The 9,586-nt window shown below is 53.9% G+C and overlaps 8 protein-coding genes across 11 annotated transcripts; 1 reads left to right on the forward strand and 7 right to left on the reverse strand.

Annotated features, from left to right (window-relative positions):
* Nucleotides 1–394: 394 nt before the first annotated feature.
* On the reverse strand, nucleotides 395–1,714 carry KVP17_005028 (uncharacterized protein; the record flags this gene model as incomplete). Of its 2 annotated transcripts, none has more annotated exons than XM_068514752.1 (1): nucleotides 395–1,714. In XM_068514752.1, one exon carries the CDS (start codon nucleotides 1,712–1,714, stop codon nucleotides 395–397), a length of 1,320 nt encoding a protein of 439 aa, XP_068371106.1. The 2 variants fall into 2 exon arrangements, with proteins under 2 accessions (XP_068371106.1, XP_068371105.1); XM_068514751.1 differs by having other exon boundaries at nucleotides 395–1,645.
* Nucleotides 1,715–1,908: 194 nt separating this feature from the next.
* Nucleotides 1,909–2,190, reverse strand: KVP17_005027 (uncharacterized protein; the record flags this gene model as incomplete). The annotated part of the gene is made up of 1 exon (XM_068514750.1): nucleotides 1,909–2,190. One exon carries the CDS (start codon nucleotides 2,188–2,190, stop codon nucleotides 1,909–1,911), a length of 282 nt encoding a protein of 93 aa, XP_068371104.1.
* Nucleotides 2,191–2,456: 266 nt separating this feature from the next.
* On the forward strand, nucleotides 2,457–2,882 carry KVP17_005025 (uncharacterized protein; the record flags this gene model as incomplete). Its single annotated transcript, XM_068514748.1, has 1 exon — nucleotides 2,457–2,882. The coding sequence occupies one exon, from the start codon at nucleotides 2,457–2,459 to the stop codon at nucleotides 2,880–2,882; it is 426 nt and encodes a 141-aa protein (XP_068371102.1).
* An 8-nt stretch (nucleotides 2,883–2,890) lies between these two features.
* KVP17_005026 (uncharacterized protein) lies at nucleotides 2,891–3,919 on the reverse strand (the record flags this gene model as incomplete). The annotated part of the gene is made up of 1 exon (XM_068514749.1): nucleotides 2,891–3,919. The coding sequence occupies one exon, from the start codon at nucleotides 3,917–3,919 to the stop codon at nucleotides 2,891–2,893; it is 1,029 nt and encodes a 342-aa protein (XP_068371103.1).
* A 21-nt stretch (nucleotides 3,920–3,940) lies between these two features.
* Nucleotides 3,941–4,921, reverse strand: KVP17_005023 (uncharacterized protein; the record flags this gene model as incomplete). Its single annotated transcript, XM_068514744.1, has 1 exon — nucleotides 3,941–4,921. The coding sequence occupies one exon, from the start codon at nucleotides 4,919–4,921 to the stop codon at nucleotides 3,941–3,943; it is 981 nt and encodes a 326-aa protein (XP_068371098.1).
* A 27-nt stretch (nucleotides 4,922–4,948) lies between these two features.
* On the reverse strand, nucleotides 4,949–5,761 carry KVP17_005029 (uncharacterized protein; the record flags this gene model as incomplete). The annotated part of the gene is made up of 1 exon (XM_068514753.1): nucleotides 4,949–5,761. The coding sequence occupies one exon, from the start codon at nucleotides 5,759–5,761 to the stop codon at nucleotides 4,949–4,951; it is 813 nt and encodes a 270-aa protein (XP_068371107.1).
* A 32-nt stretch (nucleotides 5,762–5,793) lies between these two features.
* KVP17_005030 (uncharacterized protein) lies at nucleotides 5,794–6,285 on the reverse strand (the record flags this gene model as incomplete). Its single annotated transcript, XM_068514754.1, has 1 exon — nucleotides 5,794–6,285. One exon carries the CDS (start codon nucleotides 6,283–6,285, stop codon nucleotides 5,794–5,796), a length of 492 nt encoding a protein of 163 aa, XP_068371108.1.
* Nucleotides 6,286–6,611: 326 nt separating this feature from the next.
* KVP17_005024 (uncharacterized protein) lies at nucleotides 6,612–9,398 on the reverse strand (the record flags this gene model as incomplete). 3 transcript variants are annotated; one of them, XM_068514745.1, is made up of 3 exons in its annotated part: nucleotides 6,612–7,880; nucleotides 7,910–8,014; nucleotides 8,043–9,398. In XM_068514745.1, the coding sequence occupies 3 exons, from the start codon at nucleotides 9,396–9,398 to the stop codon at nucleotides 6,612–6,614; spliced, it is 2,730 nt and encodes a 909-aa protein (XP_068371099.1). The 3 variants fall into 3 exon arrangements, with proteins under 3 accessions (XP_068371099.1, XP_068371100.1, XP_068371101.1); XM_068514746.1 differs by lacking the exons at nucleotides 7,910–8,014; nucleotides 8,043–9,398 and having other exon boundaries at nucleotides 6,612–7,877; XM_068514747.1 differs by lacking the exon at nucleotides 6,612–7,880 and having other exon boundaries at nucleotides 7,893–9,392.
* Nucleotides 9,399–9,586: the final 188 nt, after the last annotated feature.

The raw sequence follows: 9,586 nt of genomic DNA on the forward strand, positions 1-9,586 counted from the left end.
CCTTGAATGGCGGCACCAGCAAGGTGATCGATGACGATACGGAGGCCGAGTGGACCTGTCATACAGGCTTCGACCAAGGATTGCTGCTACAACTAAGGCACTCAAAGGAGCTTGGCGCGCACATGGCTGACCTTCGAGTCGTGTATGAAAGAGATCCGTTGTGCGGTCGCCAGGGTCCCGTATGCCTCTTCAGGTGGATCGTCTCCATTGGCGGCGAAATGTTCGTAAAGAACCGGTGGATGGTAAAGGTCGCATGAATTGTCAACTTTAATCGTTAAACAGCGTCTATCAACACGAACATTGGCGGCGAAATGTTCGTAAAGAACCGGTGGAAGGTAAAGGTCGCATGAATTGTCAACTTTAATCGTTAAACAGCGTCCATCAACACGAAAAGTTACACTTCACATGTTGAACTTCCACTTTGAACTAGGTCCCACTTTGGGTCTTCAGCTATTGACGTTTCGAGTCCCAAACCGCTGTCATTTTTGTAGCTTCGTTTAAGGCCATAGCTTCGGTACACAAGAATGAGCGACGCTACACCTCCGGAGCCGACGACAGTCATAACTATGCCCCCCTCGACACGGATCGTATACGGCGACGACAAAATGGCTGAAGCGCTCAGCTGCATCACTCCAGCGACGATTGAGCTCAGACCTGTCAGTCTTCCCAAGAACTCAGGTGGATAGACCTGGTTGATGTACACGTACTTGGCAGCGAAGTAGTAGTTCGCGATCAGTGTCTGCCACAGACAGGAGACCACACGCCAGTCTCCGGGGAGGTAGGCGCAACTGAATGCCACGATCAGGCCGATGGAGGTCATCGTCAGGAGGGGGGACACGTTAGGAATGCGCAGAGCGATCCATCCGAACAGTAGGGTAGAAAACAATCCAGCAATGTTGAAAAACTGGTAGAAGGTGCTCACGAATGGCGACGCCCATTGCACCACGGAGCCGTCGTAGGAGGAAAAGCCAGTGAGGAATGTCGCTGACCAGATCGTCATGAAGACCCACTCGACGGTGCCTAGGTAGAACCAAATGGTATGCGGCGCACGTCTTTGAGTTTTGGTGGTCTCTGTCCGAGTTTCACGTGGGAGAGAAATGACGTACAAAACGCAGAAAGGTAGACAGAAGAAGAAGTATGACATGGTCGCCCACGCGAAGGACAGCCCCAGCACTCTCCCAACGGCGTATAGAGCTGGGTAGACCAGCACAGTACCATACTGTGCAGCAGTCATTAAACTCATCATCAGGTCCTCTCTGTCGGGGAAGGCGGTCGTGATAGAGAACGTGGGGTAGTTCAGAAACCCTGTAGAAAGCCCCATGATAACGAATCCTGAGTAAATGACCCCGCTGTTGGAGCCGAAGCTCAAAATTGGAAGGGAAGACAAACTCAACGTGACCCCAATCAATCCACACGCTCGGGACCCCACCAGATCAAAAAAGAACCCGCCTAGGGCTGCAGACAGAAAGTCGCACAGGCTCACCAATGTCAGACACAACGTGAAGGCAGCGGCTTGAGCATCGCAAAGCATGCCAGAATGGAGGTCGACCTCGTCATTCGGGTCACAGAGCCACTCAAAGACTCCTTGGTCCCTCATGTACATGCTCATGGCGACCCAGCCAGAGTAGAGGACTGAGCTCGTCATTAAAGTCAAGCTGTAAATGCAGAAGCGCCACCACCGGTTGTGGATCAGGCCTCTTACTGCGGTACGCATGACTCGATATTCCTGTATTGCAAGCCTTGACAGCTGGTTCTTCTAAGAGATCCTGCTCTGGACGTCTCTGAAAGCCTGGGCCCTCTGTCACAGCTTCTGTCATAAGTTTCATTTCAGTCGTACCCACACATACGTACACATCAGCGTAAATTCAGAGTGGCGGAGTGAGCATTCAGACGCAAAATCAAGGCGTCCTATCTCTCTTGACCCGCTCGCGCCTTCTCGGAGATCAGAAACGGGATGTCGTACATCCTCTGCACTTGCGATTGCCGCCGTAGAAATGCGACATGGTCTTCCATCTTCTTCTGAAACTCGAGTTGGTGCGAGTCTCTTTCAACTGATGGAAGTTGGTCGTGTTTCACAGCGAAGCGGTCGAACTCCTCCTGTGTCCTCCGTTGAAAGTACTGGCGAAATGATGGGTTAGCCAGTGAGGCCGCCGCCTCCAGAGCAGACGTTTGTAACTTCTGCAAAGACATGTGAATTCGCAATTTTTTGTTTCACAGCGCTGTGTCATTTTTCGGAGTGTCCGGCCGCAAAGTAGATCTACACCCCCTTCGAAGACCGCCCCTTTCGAGGCATTTGGATGAACTGAGGTTGTTGTCTTAGCTGTGAGTCTCCAGAATCCACTCCTGACTGCTGGGCTGCCTCTAGTGACGAGCCTGCTTTGGCAAAGGACGCACCCTCTGGCTGCCGTACAGCCTCGTGTGGGGTGCCGCTCTCCACAGCCTGCTTAGAAAGACAAATGGCTCGATTTCGATGGAACTGTGGTCCGGCGCCTACGTCCCAAGCCAAGTGTAAGGGTTGCGGAGAGAAAATCACAAAGGGAGAACTTCGTATCGGTGTGAGAATAGAGGTCGAGAACGCTGAAGACGTGGACTCCAAACAGCTGCACATATTGGAAGCACCAAAATGGTTCCATACTGGTATCGATTGTATCGGTAAATTCCGGAAAACGACGGCATGGTGGGCGGAAAATACCCCCGAGGAGCTCGAGGGCACTCCCGAAGAGAACCAGGAGGAGATAGCGGAGCTCTTGGAGAACCTGAGAGCCGCGGCGCACATTCCAAAGAAAGCGCCGAAGAAAGCTGCTCCTAAGAAGCGCGCTCCAAAGGCGACACCAAAGCGGTCTACGAAGAAAAGGAAGATCGAATCTGAAAGCGACGATTAATTTTCTGGTCAACTCGAGTCGCGAAACACTTGCTCCTCTTCTTTCAGTCCCTCCAACAGCAGTGGCGCTTTGGAGTTGTCGCGTCCCCCCGTCTGTCCGTAGGACAGGTGCGTCTCGACCAGATCCAGGCCTTGTGTCGCTAACGATTCGTGGTAGGGGTCATAAGCGGTCACTCCAGTTTCTAGGAAGTCCCGGAACTCTGCAATGTAGCGTTCTGTGAGCAGGGTGCTGTGCTCGTGGAAGGATCTCGGAGCTCGAGCGAATCCGTCGTAGGGGATGGATTTTGGCACCGGAGGCCGATCCCTCCTAGCGGAGATGGATGTGTCTGGCTCCAACGTAGAACGATCCAGTGCTAAAGGCATCACGACTCGCTTGCCCATCACTGCCTTGCTGTCCACTTCTCTGAGTGTCTGGTAGTCCAAGCGTGTGTCGTAGTGAGGAGGTTCGATGGACGTTGGCATGTCGTGATACTGAAAGATGGTCCCAGACATGATGGGTGGAGGAGACGGACGTTGAGGTTCTGGGGGTAACGCAACCTCAGGGGGGATTTCACGTTTAAACATAACGGGAGACGGGCGTTGATTGGTCGCGATCTTCACCCACGACCCCGGCGGAGGCGGCCGGGGCCCCGGCTTCTTCAGTGGCGCGTGGGTCATGGTCCGCGAGATTTTAACAAGTGGCAATCTGTCGAGCAGACTGCGCAATCTCTCGACGTCGATGTCAAGCCGCTCACCCTCCTTGTTCATTGACCGGACGTAGAACTCCAGCATACCAGGCACACGCTTGTGCAACTCCGCCGGGTCCGTTGCTACGCGGTCGGTGTCAGCTGCGCGGCGCCCGGCAAAGTCCTCTCTCTTTCCCCGGATGTAGCTTGGAACTGGGATCTCACTGCGGGGTGTGAACCAAACTGGTCGTATCTCAGTGAGGAGACGCCGCCGCCGGTCAGCGGGATCTTCTGGCCTGCTGGGCAGCGTAAAGTCCATAGAGGACTCCTCGACATTTTCAAAATACGCATGATCAATGTCAAAAGATTCCATGACAGAAATGCCCAAATGCAGTCACTCTGCTGAGCAGCAGCGACCCACAAACTTGACCAGAGCGACCATCAACAGGAGACAGGCCAGCAAGGCGGTGATGATGATTCCCACCAGCAGAGGTAGGTCCACGGGGCTTGCTGAGTTGGCTATGTCCTTGAGGCTGCTCGGTGACTCGCGAAGGTACTGCTTGGCCTTGCTGTGAAACTCATCAGGAATGAGGGTGGCTGCATCGCTAGTGAGAATGCTGCTGTACAGAATGTAGTTCATGAGAGATTTCGACTGGGCAGAGGTAAGCTTACCCACCCCTCTGACTTTCGTGAGCGAGGCGAAGAAATTCTGCACCGCGGCGAGGTAGCCCTTGATTAGCAAAACATCGTCGGTTTTCTCAGCAGCTTTGACCATCTCAGGCACGACCCTGTCCAGTGTTTGCCCAACTTGGCTCCCAATCAGGACGAGCCGGGCGGCAATCTTCTTGGTGACAGCGAGACGTACAACCGCCTGGCCTACAAGATCCAATGCGAAGGTGGATCTCTTGATGTACAGAGTCGGCTCCATGAGATAGACGGCCTTTCCTTTCGCGACGTCGCCATCTGAAGGAAACCCTGGAATCTTTTTCAGATCCACGAACCAGTGTGCAGGCGTGTCAAAAACGGGTTTGACGTGCCGAAAGACGGACTGCACAAATACCGATGCCAGTCCGGGAACTGAAACGCCCACGTCGACCAATAGGGCCGGTATATGGGAGTTGGTCACTTCCTCCACGTCGTGCGGGAGACCTTCAATCACAGTCTCCTCCACGTCGTACGGGAGACCTTCAATCACAGAGACAGGGCTGGTCAAGCACACAGTCGAGGTGAACGCCTGCATGGTCTCGTCAATTCCCTCGAAGATTTCTTGTACGTTGACGACGATGGGGTGAGCAGCAGAGTTCACTAGGTCCGGAGATACCAGCAAATCGCTTTTCACGATGACCAACGCAATCACCCCAACAGGAAAAAACATGAGAGGTTTATGAAATTTGTGGTAAAGTCACTTGTGACTGAAAAACGATCGATCGTCGATTTCAATGGAGCTGGGAGCCTTCTTTCTGAACATGTAGTGGACACCCCCTTCATAGACGAATGGAGATCCTTCGGGTATCTCCATTGTCAACGATGATTCGACAGCCGCAAAGCCAGACTTCTCGTAAAAGCCCTTGTTGCGCGCGCTGCTGCACTCCAAGTAGCACGGGACACCAAGCTTGTCAGCGGCTGCGCACACAGCACCTAGCATTTGCCGGCCGTAGCCAGAGCCCTGCTTTTCAGGGTTCGTAAAGAAGGCTTTCACGTAGAGATGGGGTTGTTTCTGGGTGTGTAACAGGCGCTTCACTTCGTGTTGGCTTCCGAATTGGCTGAACCGACTCACCATTTCTCGGTCGGGAATACCCCTCATAAGAACTTTCACCATGGCCCAGAGTGACCACATCCAACGAAAGTGGTTGCCGCTCTGGTTGCTGCCTCGCAAGCTCATTACACTTGCAGAACAAATTTCACCGCTCTCATCTCGCAGGACGAAGACGAAGTCAGACGTGTAATACATGTACGTCGCTACTTGCGCAAAGGTCGCATACCGGTCAGCCAAGGCCCCCTCGTCCTTCACTACGCCGTACATTTCCGAGCCGTCCTTCCTTGGGCCCAGTACGTGGTCTACCGACGCCTCGGAGACAGTGTGTGTGGTACCAACGAACGCGCGAGCGAGCAGTTCACAGAACTCGTTGAGCTCAATGTTATTGGGCCGAAGCACGCTCAGTCGGCTGTCAGTGGCTCGGAGCCACTCATTAAGTCCGTTGCAGTCGTAGCTCATCAAACCGTTTTTAATGCAAACAATACGCCAACTCACACCTCATCATGATGAGCTTCTTTGGCGAACTTTGTCGCAGATTTTCTTTCACCCCCATCGCCGCCAGCGTCATAAACTGCCTGCAGCGACCTGAATGATCCGACCAGGAAATAGAAAAACCAGTATCTGAAGATCATTCCCAGCAGATAGAATCCGAGACCGATCCCCAGCCAGGTGTAGGTCTGGGCCTCGTCAAGAGTCATTGTCGTGTGCCCGAAGACATCGTAATACCACTCGATGTTCGACAGGCATACAATGTAGATGATGACGACGTATATGTCGTAGACGACAGCCATGACTATCAAGATCTTGAATATGCCGTACACTATGGGCCACAGAGATTTCTTCGCAAGAATCGCGATGAAGCCCAGAATGGCAAACAGGAACGAAAGGCCAGCCAGGATGTAGTTAGGAACGGAGTAGAACCCTTGAGTCACTGTTTCGAAGATGGAAATGAACAGCAACGCGATGGCAAGGCCAATCGTCATTGCGAAGTACAGAACGAAGCCTGTCCGCAATGAGCAGCAACACCAGCCGCAGAACATGGAGTAGTTCTTTGCGCATGAGCAGCATCTCTTTTTTCCTTCTGCCGGCATTGGATGTTTACCAAAAATATAATACAGCTCGCGGTCACGCGCGTTACAATTAACAATGACCGGCATTTCTCTCTGTTGGCGGACCCGCTTGGAGCCAAGCGCACGCCGGCATACCCACAATTCGATTCTTATACAAACACCGCTCGCACTGTTTTTCATACGCCGAAACGATCTGAGACCGCGTCACATTTTCAGAACGGTCTCCTCCAGTCACTCCATCATTTGGTGACCATTGAAGCTAGAAGAGTGAGGGCCTCGGAGACCTTGGAGGCGTCTAAGAAGACCTCGCAGAGGCTATCTAGTGGCTTGGTCAGAGAAGCGCCAAAACGCTCAAGGTAGGTCTTCAGGGAGACGCCGCAAACTTCGACACTGTCAATGCCCAGGCCGTTATGCGTTTGTGCCAACGACAGTCTCAGGGGTAAACGACTGAAGGTCTTGTCTGTTTTGGCTGCCTGGAATGGAGCCATAGCCCAGATACGAACTTCGACAAGCGTCAGCGAGCAGGGGCTGGATGTCACGCCCTTCATTAGCAGCTCCATCTTGTCAGCTTGATCGCCATCGTCCGTCTGCAACTCGATGAATGGACAAGAAGGTTGAGTAGCTTCCGCGCCTGTGTGAGAGTTTACTATGTAATCCTTATGGGCGAGAAAGCTTCGGAGATTCATGTCCAGCACGGGACGCAACGCTTCCATCATCTGAGGATGATGGCACATCAGGCGGGGCAGCAGCCGAAAGTCTCCGCGAGGTAACCGGTGGTGCAGCATGCTGAAATACTGCAAGGCGGTCAACACATAAGCTTCTTGTCTCTCGCATCTGAACTGAAGTCCTAGGTAAGGTGCCAGCAGAAATCGTTGACCCCCCTTGACCGCACAAAGCGGGAGGAGGGGAGGAAGCGCGGTCACGCGCCGCCTCTTCGAGGCCGGAGTGCCAGTCGATGGGTTAGTGGGATTTATCAACTCGTAGATGAAGAATCCTGGTGGCTCTCTACTCAGATTCACAACTGACGGCTTGTCTCCCCATGATGAGACGGCTGATGACGACGAAGTTGCAGCCGAAGCTGTCATCATTGAGTGAATCAGGTTTAGACCTGACACCAGCCACATCTCCCGGGCGTGTTGCGAGAACGGTGCATCTTCCTCTGGAGTGTCGTTCTTCGCGGTGGGCCAATCGGTAGTCGTCGGGTAGGCCGCTGCAAAGTGCTTCAGTTCGACAGACAAGGGACAATGCCCGTCTATAACCAGGTCGGTGGGGCTTTTCCAATGTCCCTCATACGTCGATAGCATGACAGCATTGAACCACGTCGTCAGCGCTGAGAAGAACTCGAACATGAAATCACGGTAGAGACAGCCTGGCGGAATGAGCACGGAACACGTCGCGTCTTTCGCCTGGTGACCTCGAATCGGTCCATCAGTGTTAGGGCGCCAGCTAAGATGCCTGGCAAGGGTCTTCAGGATGCTAAGCAACTGTTCCTGTCTCTCGCCCATGGCCTGCGTGACAGGCTATTCATCAAGCTTACACCGGTTTTCGGGAGCACATACACGGTGACTGCGGTTTCCAACCCGCCAGACGCTGGCAATGAGTGAAAAAGCAGCAAGATCTGGGCGCTGAGAAAGGTTGAAAGCTGCCTTATGGAGCTCTCCGAGACTCACGTTGAGAATCAACAGCGCTCGGCCAAGCTCGGCACTGAACGCGGATCCGGCCAAGTGGCCTAAGAAGCGCTGTCGAGTGGTGACGTACTCGGGCGACACTGTAGTGCTCTGATGTATAGACGAATGCAGCTCGTATGTCATGGCCAAATGGGAAAAGCCAGCCCAAAAAGAACCTTTGGTGTTGGTGATGCAATTTAGGTGCTGGGAGTGCTTCTCCGACAGCACGACGGGCCACTCAGCGATACGCCAGACGACAAAGTCCAGTCTCCACTGGTAAAGACCGCGGTTCTTGCCAGGCTCGATGCCCAACAGACGCGCTACTTGCGCAGGGGAGGTCCCTGGGACGGTGGGCAAAAGAGGCGTCCATGGCAGCTTGGACTGTTCCAGGTTCAAGCTCCGCTTGAAAGGCGTCTCAGATGCCAGGTCAAGAAATGTGTAAGGTACAGGAACATGAAATGGAAAGCACACCACAGGAGGAGGAGCGACGTAGACCTGGGCAGCGGAGGTTAGTTCCAGAAGGATCGGAGGTCGGTTCGTGAAGACGTGCAAATCTGGAGGCCTCCAGGCAACCTCCAGCCGGCCAAACGACCGAGAGACTACTTGCACCTGGCCGCATTTTTCTAGCTGTGAGCTGCGGTTGAGCATGTCAAGCCACTTCACCGTCCAGTAGACGGCTCGCCTCAGGGTCAAACACATAAAGAGGTCAGAATTGTCGGGTTGGTCTGTGATTCCTTTGGACTTCAACAAGTCCAACCACTGGGAAGTGTTGGGCACAGGCCCTGCCTGAACCACGAGCGACAATTCGACGATCTCTGCAGAGTTATCGATAATTGATGCCGTCCTCCATGTCAGTCGTACTCCGGGGCCAATCTCGTACTCATCCGCAGACGGCGTCACAGAGGGGAGGAGGCAGTTGGCAGACGTCCATGTCAGAGTTACAGATGAGACAGCGTCCCCACTGAATTGCACATAGGCTGGAAATCTGCCGTGCACGGGCCCCGAGTCTCCATAACCTTCGAGCAGGAGATCCAGTCGACTCAGGCCCAGAGTAGCCTCCACTACGATGAAGGGAAAAACTTCTGAGACGCAAGGAATGACAGGAGCCGTTCGTCGACTAATTCGAGGCGTGTTGGTATGGGTGACGCCTGACCGAGACTGCCGCATTCGACCCATCGATTCTGTCCAGAAGTCATCCGCAGGGTAGACGCAGCAGACTTCCTTTGCGAGCCGACTCAGCGGAGTAAGAACATCCAGGTCCACGAAGTCTGCTACCGCCTTCCAAGGATCCCCGCCTTGTAGCGGCAGCAGGGCGAATGGGGGCGATTTGGTGGCTAAAGTTCGTAGCATCATGGTCATGGTTCGCTCCCAGTGGGGGCTGTCGGGCTCCAGCTCTCCTGGCCAGGCTGCTGAGTTTACCACCGACTCCCTGTCGACGCGCTCGTGGGTCAAGGTGAGCGGGCGGAACGAAGGCACGTGCAGTGTAATCTCTGTACAGAGGCTCTGCTGGGAACGGAACTCGCGTGTGACATGCAACAGCGCAAGGC

This window comes from the organism of the source record quoted next, assembly GCF_019968985.1.
Source record: "MAG: Porospora cf. gigantea B chromosome Unknown PgB_NODE_907_length_9586_cov_119.803, whole genome shotgun sequence".
Taxonomy (NCBI): Eukaryota; Apicomplexa; class Conoidasida; order Eugregarinorida; family Porosporidae; genus Porospora; species Porospora cf. gigantea B.